This window comes from Ursus maritimus, unplaced genomic scaffold, assembly GCF_017311325.1.
Source record: "Ursus maritimus isolate PB19 unplaced genomic scaffold, ASM1731132v1 scaffold_22, whole genome shotgun sequence".
NCBI lineage: Eukaryota > Metazoa > Chordata > Mammalia > Carnivora > Ursidae > Ursus > Ursus maritimus.
The window spans coordinates 26,326,825-26,345,557 of NW_024424675.1; the positions used below are offsets into that span (position 1 = coordinate 26,326,825).

Genomic DNA, 18,733 nt, shown 5'->3' on the forward strand with positions numbered 1-18,733 from the left:
ATAAATTGCATGTGAATTTTACATCAGAAGAAAAAATCTATAAATAATTGTTGAACTTCAGTTAATTTGCATGCTAAGGGAGTTAAGGTAAAATGTAGTGGTATCTGCAGTTCACTTTTTTTTTTTTTAAGATTTTATTTATTTATTGACAGAGGGAGAGAGAGCACAAGCAGGGGGAGCAGCAGAGGGAGAGGGAGAAGCAGGCTCCCCGTGGAGCAGGGAGCCTGATTCAGGGTTCATTCCCAGGACCCTGGGGTCATGACCTGAGCTGAAGGCAGACACTTAATGGACTGAGCCACCCAGGTGCCCCATGCAATTTGCTTTAAAATGCATCAAAACTGGGGCACCTGGGCGGCTCAGTCGGTTGAGTGTCCAACTCTTGGTTTTGGCTCGGGTCATGATCCTCAGGGTCCTGGGACTGAGCCCCATGTTGGGCTCTGCACCCAGCAGGGAGTTTGCTGGAGATCCCCCCCACTCATGCATGCACGTGCACGCTCTCTCTCTCTCTCCCTAAAAATAAATAACTCCTTTTAAAAATTAAAAAAAAAAAACTTTAAAATGCATCAAAATTAAGATGGATTAATAAGATGTACAGATGGTTGGTAAGTGATAGATAAGTAATAAAGCAAGTTCAGTAAATGCTAGAATTTAGGGGGTGAGTGTACAAGTGTTCACTGTAAAATACTTTCAACACTGTTCTAGGTGTTCAACACTTCCCAATAAGTGGAGAAACATTCTAAAAAATTAAAAAACAAGAACTGGAGACTTTTAGATAAAGTAAGTTGACTTTTGGAAAAGCAGCAAAGGTAATGAAGGCTCACATGGTCCTATTCCTTCCAGGTCATGCAGTTAAGGCCAATAAGGATTATAGGACGGCTCTGAATAGTATGCCAGAAAGATAAGATTATCCCTGTCTCAAATTATGAGAGCTAGAAAGTCCATATGCTTGTTCTCCCATACTCTGGCAGATAAAGCACAAAAATGTGACCTAATATTTTGTCTGGCATTTTTGACATTAATACAATATCCAAGTGCATAATCAGTGGACTCATCTCACTGAACAGGGGAAAAGCCAGTTTGGGGATTATAGAACCTTCACGGTGAGAGCTCTGTATAATTGTGCAGTAAGAGCACATTAAACTGTATACTTTATGGTTTGTCAGTTAACCCAAAAGTGCATAAAATCCTCAATTCATTTCTTTTCACCAAGAGATAGTAGAAATGTAATATAGTATTACAGGATAAATTGTTAGAACTGGCTTCTGATAAAGACTGAAGATGACTTTTTTTTTTTTTCAGATGACTTTTTAAATACGGCATCGTCTGCTTCATTATGAACAAAAGTTAAAAATAGCCCCGGGGTGCCTGGGTGGCTCAGTCAGTTAAGTGTCTGCCATTGGCTCAAGTCATGATCCTGGGGTTCTGGGATCAAGCCCCACATCAGACTCCCTGCTCAGACTCTCCCTCTGCCTGCAGCTCCCCGTTTGTACTCTCTCTCCGTCAAATAAATAAATCTTTAAAAATAAAATAAAAAATAAAAATAGCCCCAGCTTGCTCAAATTGTTATATAACCTCATCTTTCATTCCTACCAACACAACAATGGGAGATTAGTATCTACAATGACGTTATTAAAATAAAACACAGAAACAATTTAGATACACATTATCCCCTGTGTCTGTCATCAATCCAATCCAGATTAATTAAGAAGGAAAGTTGCTTGTTACATTATAAACCTTAAATTCTGATGTACACAATATTCTGAGTGTGCACAAAGATACTTAATATGAGGCATCACTATTTCACTTCTAATTTTTGATTTACTTAGGATTGGAAAATAACTAAAAAGTTACAAGTGTAATAGGGACTCTGCATCACCTACATGTATATTTTTAAAGAATAATACAGGGTGCCTGGGTGGCTCAGTCAGCTGAGCATCTGCCTTCAGCTCAGGTCATGATCCCAGGTCCTGGGATGGAGCCCCACTTCGGAATCCCTGCTCAGTGGGGAGCCTGTTTCTCCCTCTGCCTCTGCCCCCCTCTCTCTCTCTGTGTCAAATGAATAAATAAAATCTTAAAAAAAAAAGAATACATATAACTTTTCTTATTTAAATTTTTGTTTCTTTTGATTCTATTTATTGAAATATATGTTAAGTCTGTCAAACTCAATACTAAATATTTGGGGTTGTATTTTATATGTTCTACCCCCCCACCCCATTTCATTTTACTGGTAACTCATTTTTAGTGTTCTACAAAAGTATTAATCTACGAATGGTTGGAAATGAAGAATACTGGTTCTTCTTCAAAGATGGTTTCCGAGGAACTGGTGTGGGTCTCATTCTGGCAGCGTGCTGCCAGACAGAATCGAGCAGTGATAGAAACAGTAGTACCACTCACAGACGCTCATGGCAAGTGATCTTGGCTGTCTTAGGCCATGGAGCTTGTGTTGGTTTTGCTCATTTTAAGAATCTCCAGCCTTTCCACGGATTCTACAAGCTATGTGACTGCTTTCTAACTTTCTTTTTAGACAGAGTCAGTTTCATGATATGCAACTAAGAACTAAAACTGGTGCATACTTTTTGGTCTACTTCTTTTGCTTTGCTCATCTTCACTGCTCAGTCTGCACTTTCACACGTGACAGAACCAGCTGCAACTCCTTCACCTCTCCCTTCCCACCCTAAGCTGCAGGTTTTGTTTCTGCTGAGGTGTGGCAAAATGTTCCTGGTTTCCTGTGTTTTACAACAAAAATAATGTTAAAAGGGCGAGTCTGCTATTAGTCCAGCTGTATTATAAGTTAAATAATAGTAAATATTGGGTACGTATGTGCCAAGTACTATACTAGGTGTTATGCCTCATTTAAATACTACAACAACACTATATGCGAGGTATCAATACTGCCATTTTATAGATGAAGAAACTAAGGGTCAGAGAGGTTAAATAACTTCATCAAGGCTATATTGTTAATACAAAGCAGAGATAAAACTCAAATCCAAAAGCATATCATCACGTGAGAGGCTATTAAATACATTGGAATGTTTGGAAAAGAACCCATCTGGAATTTAGCTTATACTTTATCTGAGATGGACCACCCGTGTTACCTTCTGGCTCTTACCTGTTAGCTTACTGAAGGCTTCCATGTCATCAATCGCTGTAGAAATGTGATACTTTTTTCCTTCAGCCCCTGTAATCTCTATGTAGGGGTCTGCTTTGAGGAAAGCATCTGTAATCCTAAAGATCATTTCATAAAAATTTATGCTTATGAGAAAATTTGAGTATTTGCTTAATGCCACGCTTAACGTTAAAGAAATCTTTCTACTTTAGAGAAGTAAAATCCTAAGACTGATGTGCTAAAGACAACTGTCTTTGGATCATGTATAAATGCCTAAATAACCACAGAGTGATTTGTGAGCTACCGTGTTTACTGTGATCCAGGCATTATATGGGGCCTTAGATACATTATCTTATTTAATTTTTCCAACAAGATCGATGTAATCGGCCTCCATCGTGCAGATGTAGAAATTAAGTAATTTTCATTTAACCAAATTAAGAAGCAGCAGTACCAGGCTTTGAACCTAGATCTCTCTGAATTAAAATCAAACAAAAACTTCTTATCAAAGGAACAACCATACAAATGGGTGAAGGTATTCTAACTAGTCTGCTCATGCCAATTTAAAACTATTTCAGACACATGGAATTAACTCACACTCTACTTTTGAGAACTCTTCATGGGTCTTTGCATCTCATAGAGATGTATGACTGTACTTGTATCTGTACTTGGCCAAACTTTTCTGCTATGGTTCTCACTGGATCAGGGAGAAGAGGTGAAATTCTTATTGGTTTTACAATTTTCTACTTATTTTGACAAATAACTGACAAGGTGAGGGCAAACCTTAATCTTAATCCTTAAAATTAATTTTTGTCATTAGTTTCAGAGTGTCAGTTATTCACGTCCCGTCTCTCACCTTGATACTAATATCTGGCACAGAGGCAAATACCTCTGGGGAGGTCTAAGCCATGTCAGCATTGCCTCCTCACAGCTAGCTGAAGCTATCTCTTCTACCCTTCATCTATCCCCTTTATTCATTCTCCTCCTCCTCCTCCAACTAAGTTAAGTTTACTTTATGCTAGTTTTTGTTGTATGAAGGGAACCATTTTAGATTTATTCATCTAAAATCCACCTGAATTCATCTAGAAATCTCAACTTGACCCACGAATGATCTAACAAAGCATCATAAAAAATTTGATAGGGAAACAGCAGTCAAATTTCTTACATGGTATCAATGATGTTGCCAACTTTGTGCTGATAAGCTCTGCGGTGCAAAGAGTTGCGAGTATGGAACATGTCATACAGATTCCCAACCTCCTGCAGGAAAACATGAAATAAATATTAATGCAGGGTCAGGTTATGGTACCTTGTGAGTAGACAAGTGCCTAGGACAAGGAAAAGGGATGGTGACAGACAGACAAGAAGGCTATGCACAGGAGACACCTCATTAAAATCCCTGAGCCCGTTGAAAAACTACAAGGCAGGTTAGTAAAACCATTTGTTGGTTTGCAACTTTTCTTCTTAGTAAACCAACATCTATTGTTTTAACTCTGTAACTCTTCTGTTTTAGGCATCTTCAATATGTTCTTTAATCTTCTCAACAAGTCTAGAAATCAGGCATTATTCTTCTTATATTATTTATTCTCAAAAGAAAGACTTGCTATAGTACAATCCCATACTACTCTTCAGTTACTTGACTCTAATCTAGCAGGGACCTAATGATTTAGCATTTTACCTATTATGAAACACCAACATAGATCACTAACTATGGTTAAGGATGAGAACTGAGTCAAACTTTCTGAGCTGAAACCCCAGTTCTGCCATTTATTAACTGTATGTCTTCTCTGTGCTTCAATTTGCTCACCTGTTAAGTGGCATAAGAATAGTATCTATTTCACAGGGTTGTGAGGACCGAGTTATTCCACCCGAAGCACTTAAAGAGAGTGCCTAGCACAATACTCAATAAATGTCTGTTGTAATTTTATTATTTAACAATGCAGAAGTGATAAGAACTTTAAGATACTTACAAGTGCTAAGCATAAAGTAAAAAGATTGACAATTTACCAGGTTGTGATTTTTTCCAAATTATTGAACGATTACTTCTAGACTTCGAACTAGGAACTACACATTCTTTATTATTCCTCTGACATAGCTCACCTTATCTCTAGTACAAATACGCTTCCTATTATCTACTTCACAGACACGGGCAAATTTAATAAAGCGCTGGTAATCAAAATTATTTTGGATTCCAAGATGATGGCAGTCCCTGGAAAGATTTCAAAGCAGAGAGATGAAATTTTTCAACAAGGAAACTGTACCTTAAATATTAGCACTAAATGTACATAAGGATTTCATTTTTTATTTATTTAAATAAAAATTAAATATATTTAAAGGATATAAGGATTTTAACCAATTTTTCTGAAGTGTTTGGTGCATACCTGGCAAAATAATCCCATTTGTCCACATCGATGCCGTTTCTTTTATTGGCCACTATCTCATAAAGGAAGCTTTTCTCTTTAGGACGCCCTTTATATGGCCACTGGAAGACAAGAAAACTCACTGAAATTTAGGATACAAACCATATCTATTTACAAGCAAAGCAACTGTGTTAACCTAAAAATTATAAACAGATACTTGAACGGGAATGTGAGATAACTTAGAAGGTTCTACTCTTTCCTTCTTCCACTTAATTCCTAAACCAGTACAAAAAGGAAAAGAAATGCTAAGGTATGTGATATCCTGTTAATACTAAACCGTGTGCCATTGAAAGAATCCTAACTTGTTACATTTCTCATAACCAACAAGCTTTCTTCTTTTCTTGGCTTAAAAGCTTCTTTAAAATATAAAATCTAATTATAAATTGGTAAAAATGTCTCTCATATGCTAATGCTTGAATTCATGCATGAAAATAGTATTATCATTCAAAGTAGTTACATATCTAGTCTAAATGAAATGTACTGTTCAAAGAATTTTTGGGGCACCTGGGTGGTTCAGTCAGTTAAGCGGCTGCCTGCAGCTCAGGTCATGATCCCGGGGTCCTGGGATCGAGACCCACATTGGGCTCCCTGCTCAGTGGGGAGACTGCTATTTCCGCTCCCTCTGCAACTCCCCCTGCTTATGCTCTCTATCAAATAAATAAATAAAACCTCAAAAAAAATTTTTTTTGAAGCTCCTATATTTTGGAAATAGAGTATTTGCTTCAAAATCCAGCTCTTCATCTTACATCTGACAAATAGATTTGTATATATTCAAGGAAAAAAACAAACTCAGATGGAAATTATTTTTCAACTTCTTTTTTATTATTTATTTTTAAAAGTATCTTATTCATTTATTTGAGAGAGAGAGTGAGCAGGAGGAAGGGAGGAGGAAGAAGCAGATTCTCTGCTGAGCAGGGAGCCCCAGGTGGGGCTTGATCCCAGAACCCTGGGATCATGACCTGAGTGGAAGGCAGATGCTTAACCAACTGAGCCACCCAGGTGCCCCATTTATCTATCTATCTATCTATCTATCTATCTATCTATCTCTCTCTCTCTCTCTCTCTCTCTCTCTCTCTCTATCTATCTATCTATTGGGGGAGGGGCAGATGGAGAAGGAGAGAGAGAATCCCAAGCAGGCTCCGTGCCCAGCACAGAGCCTGCACGGGGCTCAATCTCAGAATTCTGAGATCATGACGTGAGCCAAAACCAAGAGTTGGACACTTAATCAACCAAGCCACCCAGGCACCCCAACTTCTTTTTAATTAAAACAAAAAACCAAACAGATTTTCCTTTGAACTATTCAACTTTTTTTCTAATCTTCATATATCTAAATATTTCAGATGCTATTTTTTTTTAAAGAATTTATTTATTTATTTGACAGAGATAGAGACAGCCAGCAAGAGAGGAAACACAAGCAGGGGGAGCGGGAGTGGAAGAAACAGGCTCACAGTGGAGGAGCCTGATGTGGGGCCCGATCCCACAACGCCGGGATCGCGCCCTGAGCCGAAGGCAGACGCTTAACCGCTGTGCCACCCAGGCACCCCCAGATGCTATTTTTCTTATCATTTTATTTTTTTCTCTTCTTTTTCTTTTCTGAGCCCTGCCCCCTCCCATCTTACCCTCCCCCCACTTCCCATTCCTTCACACCTTTCCCCCCACCACGCAAACATGTTAATTTTAATGGAGAAACAAGACACACATTTTTACATTTACAAACATTACCTCTGGCTCCTATATAGAATACTGCATATATATTCATCAAAAAATATTTAAATATGTATTTTAACTTGGGAGGTAACTTTTAAAGAACTCAGTCAAGAGATTAAAAAAACAAATAAGCCTTTTTTTTTTGTATGAAACAATAGAAACATATAACGTATTTTATCATTTAGTCTCCCTAAAATAGCCAAATATCTCTCTTCAAATAGCTCTGAAGGAAACTAGAAAAGACTCGATGGGAAACACAGTCAATTCAAATTAAGTTGTACAGAAACTTACCGAAGAATCTTTGATTGGTGATTCAAGTGGTCCTGTAATTAGTTCCTTGATAAAGCAAATGTCTTCTTCAGGGATGAGACCATAGTATTCCATATCTTCTTTGAGTCCATTAGAATTAATTAGGTGCTCAAACATCATCACTGAGCCCTGTTCATGCTAGGAAAAGTCAACACAATATGGTCTGTTATAGACTCTAGTGCATTAGGGACCCCAGATAATCCAAATTATTCTTGATTCCAGGTAATTCAAAGATAAATTTCTCCTGCATGTTAATTATCTAGCTTTCAACTACTATCTTGCAGATATTTTTTTTAAGTAGTCATACACCCATCGTAGAGCCCAATGCAGGGCTTGAACTCAAGATCCTGAGATGGAGACCTGAGCTGAGATCAAGAGTTGGATGCCTAACTGACTGAGCACCCAGGCACCCCTTGCAAACCTTTTAAAAACCTGTCAAATTTGTCTGTATTTTACTAGCCTATAAACCTTTTACATATCATGTTCATCATTATTTCATAAATACATTTAATGTGGGGTGCCTGGGTGGCTCAGTGGGTTAAGCATTTGCCTTCGGCTCAGGTCATAATCCTAGGGCCCTGGGATCAAGTCCTGCTTCAGGCTCCTTGCTCAGCAGAGAGCCTGCTTCTCCCTCTGGATGCCTGCAGACCTGCCTGCTGCTCCCCCTGTTTGTGCGCTTGCTCTCTCTTTCTCTCTCACTGTCAAATAAATAAATAAAATCTTTTTTAAAAAAGTAATAAATGTATTTAATAAGATATAATCATTTACAGTACAGAAGTACTGCACAGTATGGTACAGAAGAATATTACCCTGTCACACAGGTAGAATCCTGCTTTAATGAGTATCACTATAAAATTCAGTTCAGTTGGGGTGTCTGGCTGGCTCAGTCGGTGGAGCATGAGACTTGATCTTGGGTGGTGAGTTCAAGCCCCACATTGGGTGTGAAGCCTGCTTAAAATAAAATTTAAAATTTCAAAAAAAAAAATTCAGTTCTATTGTTTCATCAGCCTTGAAACATCAAGTTACAAATTCTGTTAACACTTCCATCTCATGGCGAAAAGGGGTAACTGCAAACTTGCCAGTAAAAACATAAGAACTCTGAGGTCAATAGGTGGTAATCTCAAACTGGCCTCTTTTTACTCTTCCTGCTCACTCATTCATAATTGTAAAGATCAAATGATCCCCTGAAGACAATGGTCTTACCAAAAATTGATTCAATATGAAAATGAAAAACCTGAATGTCCCTATAACTATTTTTAAAAAATTAAGTCAAGATGCATATTATTTAAAGAGAAAAAACAGTTTAAGTTTATAGTGGTAAATGTTGTCTGAATCAAGTGATCAAAGCTAATATCACCAGCACTGTTCATCTGTGCTAAACAGATTATATGTGCCTCTGATGTGATAAACTAAGAAGATACAATGTGGCATTCTGCCAAAAACACATAGTCTGACAGTATGTATCAGAAAACTGCAAACATCAGACAAATTGAGGGACATTCCAGAAACAACTCAACTGTACTCCTCAAAAAATAACAAGGTCGTAAAAGATAAAGACTGAAGACTTGTTCCAGATCAAAGGAGAGTAAAGAGAAATAACTAAGTAGTATGTATGGATCAGCGAGGGAAAAAAAAGTTTTCTTCCTCCTTTTCTATATGGACAATTGGTGCAATTTGGAAAAAAAAAAAGTAAAAATTAGAGAATAGTATAGCATCAATATTAATTTTCTGATTTTGGTACTCGTACTGGGGTTATGTAAGAGAATGTTCTTGTTTTTAGGAAATACCCACTGAAGTAGTTAGGAATAAAGGGGTTTGTCTATAACTTACTTTCAAATGGTTCAGAAAAAAACATTACTTTTTTAAAGATTTTTGTTAAGTAATCTCTACACCCAGTATGGGATTCAAACTCATAAGCCAGAGATCAAGAGTCCCATGCTCCACTGACCGAGCCAGCCAGGCACCCCGAAAAAAATGTGTATATACAGAAAAATTTAAGTCTCACAAAGACAGTATAGACAAGAGCAAGGAAAATTACAAGCAACTTAGGAGTAAATATAACAAAAGATGTATAAAACCTTTAAGGAGGTAATTATAAAATTTATAATAGAAGAGCAAAGGGCTAAAGATACTGAAAAAAAGAACAGGGTGCGAACGATTGTCCTACCAACTATCAAGACTTATTATAAAGTAATAATAATTAAGAGAGTGTGGAATAGGGGTGCCTAGGTGAGTCAGTAGTTGGGGGTCTCACTCATGATTTCAGCTTGGGGGGTGACCTCGGGGTCATGGGATTGAGCCCCGTGTCGGGCTCCCCACTCAGTGTAGAGTCTGCTTGGGATTTTCTGTCTCACTCTCCCTCTGCCCCTCGACTGCTCCCGTGCTCGCTCTTTCTCTCAAATAAATAGATAAATCTTAAAAAAAAAAAAAAAAGTGTGGTATAGAACAGAAACCAGAAAGATTCATCATATATGGAAAGTTAATAAATGTTGGTGATGGTGTTATAGATCAATAAGGAAAGAAAGAACTATTCAATAGACATCCATGTTTTTAAAAAGATTTTAGATTTCTACTACACACATGCACAAAAATAAATCCACATGAGTCAAGGACTTAAATGTGAGTAGCTCAGTTGGTTAAGTGTCTGACTCTTGGTTTTGGTTCAGGTCATGATCTCAGAGTCCTGAGATGGAGCCAAGCACCAGACTCCACACTCAGCAGGGAACCTGCTCCTCTCCCTCTCCCTGTGCCCCTCCCCCTGCTCACATACTCTCTCTCTCTCTCAAATAAATAAATCTTTAAAAGAATAAAACTAAAAATAAATAAATAAAAATAAAAGAATAAAAATAAATAAATAGGGGTGCCTGGGTGGCTCAGTCAGTTAAGCGTCTGTCTTTGGCTCAGGTCATGATCCCAGGGTCCTGGGATTAAGCTCTGTATCGGGCTCCCTGCTCAGCAGAGAGCCTGCTTCTCCCTTTCCCTCTGCAGCTCCCCCTGCTTGTATGCTCTCTCTCTGTCAGATGAAAAATAAAATATTAAAAAGGAATAAAAATAAAAAAATAGGCATGCCTGTGTGGCTCAGTTAGGTAGACATCTGACTCTTGGTTTCGGCTTGGGTCATGATCTCATGGGTCGTGGGATCAAGCCCTGTGTTAGGCTCTGCTCTCAGCAAGAGGTCTGCTTGGGGATTCTCTCTCTGCGCCCCTCCTTCCACTCTCTTTCTCTCAAAAATAAATAAATAAATCTTTAAAAAAACATAAAACATAAAAATAAATAAAATCCCTTTTTAAAAAAGCTGAAAGGCCAGATTTTTTTTATTTTAAATTTTTAAAGTTTATTTATTTAAGTAATCTTCACAGCCAACGTGGGGCTTGAATTCATAACCATGAGATCAAGAGACGCATGCTCTAGCGACTAAGCCACCCAGGCACCCCGGAAGGCCAAATTTTTTTTTTTTTAAGATGTGTTTATTTATTTTAGAGAGAAAGAGAACACAAGTGGGAGGGGCAGAAAGAAAGAGAATCTCAAGCAAACTCAGTGCCAAGCAAGGAGCCCCACGTGGGGTTGATCTCACGACCCTGACATCAGGTCCTAAGCCGAAACCAAGAGTCAGACACCTAACAGACTGTGCCACCCAGACACCCCTGAAAGGCCAAATTTTCAAATACAAAGACTTGGGAATTGGGGTGCCTTGATCTCAGGGTTGTGAGTTCAAGCCCCGTGTTGGGCGTGGAGCCTACTTTAAAAAATAAATACAAAGACGTGAAAATGGCTGAATAGATCCTATTTAGATCAGTCTTGCTGAAGAAAACAACTATTAAGTCTGGACAACTTCCTACAGGTACTGGTGGACGACCAAAAGCAGACAGATGTGAGAAGGAAGTTAACACTTGGAAGAACAAAAGCCTTGGACAATATGCCAGTTCTTTTATGGCCTTTAGCATGAGGCCCCAAGGCAGCAAAACTACAGAGAAATGACCCATCTTAGTTGAAGAACCAGAATACTTCATCAGAATTTAAAATTTGTTTCTCAAAAGGCACCATTAAAAAAAATGAATTGGCAAGTTAGAGACAGGAGAAAAATCTTCACAATACATATATATATATATATATATATATATATATATATATATATAAAATAACTCAAATCAACAATTAAAAGTCGAACAATAACATTTTTTAAATGGGCTAATGTTGAAAAGAACTCTTCACAAAAGATAACCAAGTACAGGAAATGGTATTCGATGTACATCAAAGAACGTCAATAAAAAAACAAACCCAAAATCAAAACTCATCAAAATACCACTTGACACTTATCAGGCTAATCTAAAAACCAAAATGTTGATGAGGTTATGGAATAGGAACTCTCCCATACTGCTGACGGAGCATAAAATGGTACAATATGGGAGAGGTCTGGGGAGTGTCTTACAAAGTAAACATGCATCTGCTTTATGATCTGGCACTTCTAGGCATTTTACCTAAAAGAAATGAAGACATTTTCCACAAAAATCATATACAGCGATGTGTATAGCAACTTCGTTTGTAATAGTCAAAAAGTGAAAACAACCCAAATTCTATCAAAAGTTAAAAGGATAAACAAATCACAACTTACCCATACAATGGAATACTAACTCCTATTAAATCTAAGACTAGGCAAAGCTAATCTATGTTTGTAAGACTCAGAAGGTGATGAGGGAGAAGTAGGCATTGACTGAGAAAGGCATAAGGGATTTTTCTAAGAAGATGAAGACATTCCATATTCTGACTTGGGTAGTGGTTACATGGATGTATACAACTGGCCAAATTCACTGAACCAGGGTACCTGACTGGCTCAGTCGGTGGAGTGTGCAACTATTGATCACGTTTGAGTCCCATGTTAGGTGTAGAGATTACTTAAAACAAACAAACTTTAAAAAAATTCACTGAACTGTACACTTAAGATCAGTACAACTGACTATATGTGTTATTCCTTTAAAAGAAAAAAAAATAGGGTAACCTATTGGCTCAGTTGGTGAAGCATGTGACTCTTGGTCTCGGGATCATGAATTCAAGCCCCACATTGGATGTAGATGTTACTTAAGAAAAGTAAAATATTTTTTTAAAAAAGAAAGAAAGAAAATAGAGGTTGACATGGAAGAACCATTCAGTATATATTAATATACTTTTCTACTCCAGGTTCCAGAAATACAATGTGGTAAAAAAAAAAAAATGGAAGCCAGCGTAACTTCACTTTTCAAAATTGATTCCAAAAATATGGGTCAGCCACCTGCATATCCCTAATTATAAAATAGTTCAGTTAATATAAATGACGAAACTTGCCTGGTATCGGCTACTTCATGATAAAAAAAAATTACGTTAAAATGTAGTTGGCCTTTTATTTATTTACTTTTTCAGTAGAGTGATGGAATAGTAAGAGCATTCAATTAGCAGCTAGAGGGACACCTGGGTGGCTCAGTCAGTTAAGCATCTGCCTTGGCCTGGTACTGAGCCCAGAGTCGGGCTTCCTGCTCAGCACGGAGTCTGCTTCTCCCTCTCCCTCTGCCCCTCTACCCGACTTGTGCTCTGTCTCTTTCTCTCTCTCTCTCTCTCTCTCTCTCTCAAATAAATAAAATCTTTAAAAAAAATTTAGCCACTAGAAAACCTGGTTTTCTAGTGCTGGCTCTACCATTTAACAGCTTTGTGATTTTTTTTTTTTTTAAAGATTTATTTAATTTGAGAGAGAGAGCATGCGAGCGGGGGGGAAGGGGCAGACAGAGAGGGAATCTCAGACTGCACACTCAGCAAGGTGGGGCTCAATCGCACGACCAGGAGATCATGACCTGAGCCAAAACCAGGAGTCGAAACCCAAGAGTCTTTTGCTTAACTGACTGCCAGCCAGGCACCCCAAGCTTTGTGATTTTTTGTATATCAGTACACCTCTGTGAGCTTCAGGTTCCTTTACACTTATAAAAATGTAGATAATGATTCTTTCCTTAAAGATTACTGGGAGATCAAATGAAACGTATACACAAACACACACACACATGTACACTGTAATGGGGGAGTATACTATCACACAGCAATGGTTGCTTAAATAGTCTTTACTAACTATTGAATATATGGGTACATACCGTCCATTTCACATTTGGGCGAGCCAGTGGAATAAATCTTCCATCAAACATATGAGAAAATGGCCCATGACCTTAAAAACAAAAGCAGCCTCAGAACAAGAAAATTGCTTCTAAACTGGTCAAATGTGAATCTTTTTTTTTTTTAATTTTTTAGCTTAACTTGAAAATCAACAGAAATTAATAATCTATAAGTACGTCACCAAAAGGGACAAGTAAATCCTTCCTTCCTATTTTCTAAAACAAGACAACAGGAAATAAAACCATATAGGAAAGTCCTTGGAGGGGTCTCTGAGTCATCAGAGCTTACATAAATCTGACGAAAGGACAGCTCTGTGTAACTAAAAGGAAGGTTAAGGAAAAACCTTTGGCATCTTCAGACTGAATATATTAGAATAGTCATTTTAAGACAATCCACTGGAGTGCAGGAAGAAAATAATGTAACTTTTTTTCCTACTCTCATCCTTGAAAAACATTTTTCATGTAAATTTTATAATGTACATAATATATTTTATAGTAAATATACACACTCGGATTTTTACTGTTGATGTGGGCAACTGAAAGTGGAGATCACTAGTTTATCTTATTCATAAGTGATTTTTAACATTCCACTCATTTAATAATATGGAACTTTGTTGACACAAAACTCTGTAATTATCAGAATTCCTGAAATGAGTTACTTGGCTGAAGAGGGCCTCCACCTGGACCAGCCCTGGGCCTTTCTGCATATCACAGTCTATACAAAAAGGCTCATTAATGCAGTGCTCAGACTCCTAGAGACTGGCAAAGGTTTCCCAGTGATACCCTCTCAAAACACCTAGAATCTGTTAAATTTACCATCTAGGAGTGATATTGGTCCACTGAAATCTCCAAGGGGACAAGCTAAAGAGAGTGTCCTATCCCTGTAAGAATCCAGCTATTTTGAAACAGAGATACCTCCCTTTCTCTGCCCTGAGGGCACACACAAACTTTTAGTCTCCTCCAATAGGTAGGAATAAACTATAAAGATATGAGGTTAAAAACTCCTTTAACAAAAGAAGACAATCTCTTTTCTCTTTCCTTCTCAAAGAAGGATGATACTCTTCTACTTGGATTTAAGTGGCCCAAGACCTCAAATGGGTCAGGGAGGAAAAGGAGTTCTCTAAATCTGTTGTTAATCTGCTAGGGCAGATTATGTATTCTAGGTATGAGAAGAATGGATTTGATAAAGTAACGGAAAGAAAATGGCAATTTTTCAACAAGAAGAATAAAACAAAGGTAAAACCACATCCTCCTAAACACAGTAGTCAAAAAATCTCACTATCAGAAAGTCCCTTCACATAACTTGTAGCAAAGATTTGTAATGTGGGAAATACACTGAAAGACTACAAAAAAAAAAAAAAAGTAGCAATGCTTTGGGCTTATGAATCACTCTAGGAAGAAGCAATGACACATTTAGATTAATCTTAACTGCAGAATTAAAACACAATTTCCGTATATCTTTTGGTTAATCGGATTTTTTGATTTCAAAGAGAGATAACATGTTATGGCTTTATGTGAGCAACTTTGGTTCTTTGTACAGCATACCGAGATCATGACAAAGGCCAGCAATCTGAACACAGAGCACATCTCGTGCACTTATCTGCAGCTCCGGTTGTTTTTCACGCAGTGCACGAACCAGACATCCTGCTAGATACCCTACACTGCGGAGTAAGCAAAACAAGAAAACAACATCAAGTCACTCTTCCGTTCGAAAAATGATACTTCTGGACCTCAAGAACTTTAACATGTTTCTCAAATGTTCTAACATATCTCTATAGCAACTTAACAGAGTAGTCAAGTAGTCTGTTTCAGAACTGGGCAGAAACATGCAAACAGAATCCCCAAAGCAGGCTCATAATCAGTAATCATCAGGGAAATGCAACATCAAAACCACAATGAGATACCACCTGCACACACATTAGAAAGGCTATTATCAAACAAAACAGAACAAAACAAAACCCCAGGGGCGCCTGGGTAGCACAGTCGTTAAGTGGCTGCCTTCAGCTCAGGGCGTGATCCCCGCGTTCCCAGATCGAGTCCCGCATCAGGCTCCTCCACTGGGAGCCTGCTTCTTCCTCTCCCACTCCCCCTGCTGTGTTCCCTCTCTCACTGGCTGTCTGTCACATAAATAAATAAAATCTTTAAAAACAAAACAAAACAAAACCCCAAAAAAGAAAATAACAAATGTTGGCTAGGATGTGGAGAAATTAGAAACCTTATGCACTGTTGTTGGGAATGTATAATTTCGTAGCAGCCACTATGAAAAACAATATAGTGGCTCATCAAAAAATTAAAAATAGAATTACTGTATGATCCAGCAGTTCCACTCTGGGTATATACCCAAAACACTGAAAACAGGGTCTCAAAGAGATACATGCACACCCATGTTCATAGCAACACTATTCACAATAGCCAGAGGTAGAAGAACCCAAGTGCCCACTCACAAATGAAGGATAAACAAAATATGGTATAAGCATATAATTGAGTATTATTCAGTCTTAAAAAATAAATTCTCACACATGCTCCAACATAGATGAACTTTGAGAAAATTATGCTAAGTGAATTGAGCCAGTCACAAAAAGACAAAAACTATAGGATATTACTTATATGAGGTACCTAGAGTAGTTAAATTAATAGAAATAGACAGTATAATGGTGATGACCAGAGGCTGGAGGGAGAGGAGAATGGGAATTGTTATTTAATGGATCTAGAGTTTCAGTTTTGCAAGATGAAAAGGTTCTGGAGTTTGGCTTCACAATAATATGGATATATTTAACACTACTGAACTGTACACTTAAAAATGGTTTAGGTGGTAAATTTTATATTCTGTGTATTTAAGCACAAATCTTTTTTTTTTTTTTCAAAGAAGCAGGACTTCTGGCTTTGCAATGTTTATAACATAGATTGAAGATAAAGTGCCTGACAAATGTTAAATGAACTTTTAGCACTTCTCCCTGGGAGTAATTCCTGAGAATACAATATCTTTCTTTTCCCCTTTAACTCTGAACTCCACAAAGTTAGAGACAATTGCTACCTTGTTGGTCTGGTAGGGCCTAGTAAGTTTTCAATAAATATGTGTTGATGAATGAATGCATATTTGAGTAGACGCTTGTGTTCTTGCTATTCAAAACACTTAAAAAAAAAAACCCACAAAAAAACAACGCTTCAAAACAAACAAACGAAACAAAGTAAAACAGTGTGAGTACTTCACAAAACCTAGAAAACTGTCCGGTTCTTCCCAGCCCAGCCCATGTTCTCCCGGCTCCAGATTTTATAATGGAAAAGCAGACCAAATTCTCAACTTAGTTGTACATCACAGAGGTGCCACTTCTTCAAGCTTGTGAATATTTTTCTGATCTACAAATTTCCTGGTAGGTGAAGAAAATCACCTGCTTTCAGAGGCAATTCTGTACAAGACCAAACAGGAAAATTAAATAATCAAACTTACAAAGTTAGTTACATCAGTAACCAACCCTGCTAGGTTTTAAATATTTCAGCACAAATAGGTCACCCAAGTGACCTGTCAATAGATACTTCGATTACCTTTCCAGTAAAGATCTGAATTGGCTTATAGGAACACATAAAATAAACAGAATACAGCAAGGTAAATCAAAGCCTCAATTTTCTCATCAACAAAATATGGATATTATTACCATTCTGTAAAACTATTTATTCTCTAAAAGATAAGATGAGACAGTCAATTCATGAGATAAGGAAGGTACTTAATAACTGTAAATTCCCCACAAACTGCCTTCTTACCCTAGACTGTGCTCAAATCGATTGTGCGAAGCACCTGGAAAAATGTAGTAACTGCCTCCCAGCTGTTTGATATATCGAAGCCGCTGAAACTGAGGTGTGTCGATGATTCGGATGAGGAGAGGGTGAAGTTCAATGTGGCCATGGATAGGATCATTAATTACCTAGAAAATTATGCTTCAATTAATATCAGTAACACTATGTGACTTCATCTAAAATTTTTGTGCAGCCATTCCTATCTACAGTGCACAAAGCTATTCAATTGTTCTCAAGTAAGAACATGACTACAGGAAATAATAAGATATTGATAGCATTACCTTACTACCAGACAGATCAAGTATATTGGATCTGGGTATATTTTACTTCTTCTTAATGGATTCTAATAATAGAAAGATAAGTATTTCAATCTTTTTATTATGATTTGATTAGCCTGTAAGTTAGTCTGTATTCAAGTTAAACATACTTATTTAACACATTCGTTCAGATCATAAAAGTCATATTACTACAGGCAATGTGTATATTTTTTCCCCCTAAATCTATCTATAAACTACCCATTAGGGAGAGAGGGAGGGAGTGAAGAAGAAAGGAAGATTCCTATCATATAGATAAGAACTCTGAGGCAGGAAAATAAAATTCTATACTACTTAATATTACTCAAATACTTATACTTAATAAAAACACATTTTACAATTATTTGTTACCCTAAGTTTAAACAGGGTTAAATATGGGTGAAGATTTAATGTCTCTCTATATTTCTTCAAATAAAGATACTTCTTGGTGCACTTGGTTGGCTCAGTTGGGTAAGTGACTGACTCTTGGTTTCAGCTCAGGTCATGATCTTAGGGTAGTGAGATGGAGCTCTGTGTCAGGCTTTGTGCTCTGTGCAGAGTCTGCTTAAGATTCTCTCTCTCCCTTTGCCCCTCCCTACAGTGTGTGCACACTCCCCCCACCAAGATAAATAAAATCTTAAAAAATAAAGATACTTTTTTCTTAACTATCCATAACTGCCTTTTAAAGAGAAAGATATAAAATAAAAAAGGAATTTAATAAATGATCTAATTCATGATTTTCAAACTGCTTCAAATTTTTCCATGAAGTTTCTTAAAAATGTATGGAATTCTGGGAGGTGACGAGCCTTGCCCGTATCATTTACTGCCATATTCTCAGAATTCATCACACAGCACAGTGCCTGACGCATAGAACTCAAATGTTTTATTTTTTTAAGATTTGAGAGAGAGAGAGAGAGAACAAGTGGTAGGGAGGACCAGAGGGAGAAGGGGAGAGAGAGAGAGAGAGAGAGAGAGAGAGAGAGA

At 37.5% G+C, this 18,733-nt stretch overlaps 1 protein-coding gene across 4 annotated transcripts in view; it reads right to left on the reverse strand.

Moving 5' to 3' along the window:
• The window catches only part of SAMHD1 (SAM and HD domain containing deoxynucleoside triphosphate triphosphohydrolase 1), a 49,760-nt gene that overhangs the window by 15,705 nt on the left and 15,322 nt on the right, over positions 1-18,733 (reverse strand). For all 4 annotated transcript variants that reach the window (XM_040638282.1, XM_008698122.2, XM_040638284.1 and 1 more), the window contains exons 4-11: positions 17,424-17,584; positions 15,210-15,325; positions 13,647-13,717; positions 7,519-7,674; positions 5,482-5,582; positions 5,201-5,309; positions 4,269-4,360; positions 3,110-3,225 (exon numbers count right to left, since the gene is read on the reverse strand). In XM_040638282.1, coding sequence (XP_040494216.1) covers positions 3,110-3,225; positions 4,269-4,360; positions 5,201-5,309; positions 5,482-5,582; positions 7,519-7,674; positions 13,647-13,717; positions 15,210-15,325; positions 17,424-17,584 — 922 coding nt within the window. The remainder of the gene's footprint in view (positions 1-3,109; positions 3,226-4,268; positions 4,361-5,200; positions 5,310-5,481; positions 5,583-7,518; positions 7,675-13,646; positions 13,718-15,209; positions 15,326-17,423; positions 17,585-18,733) is intronic.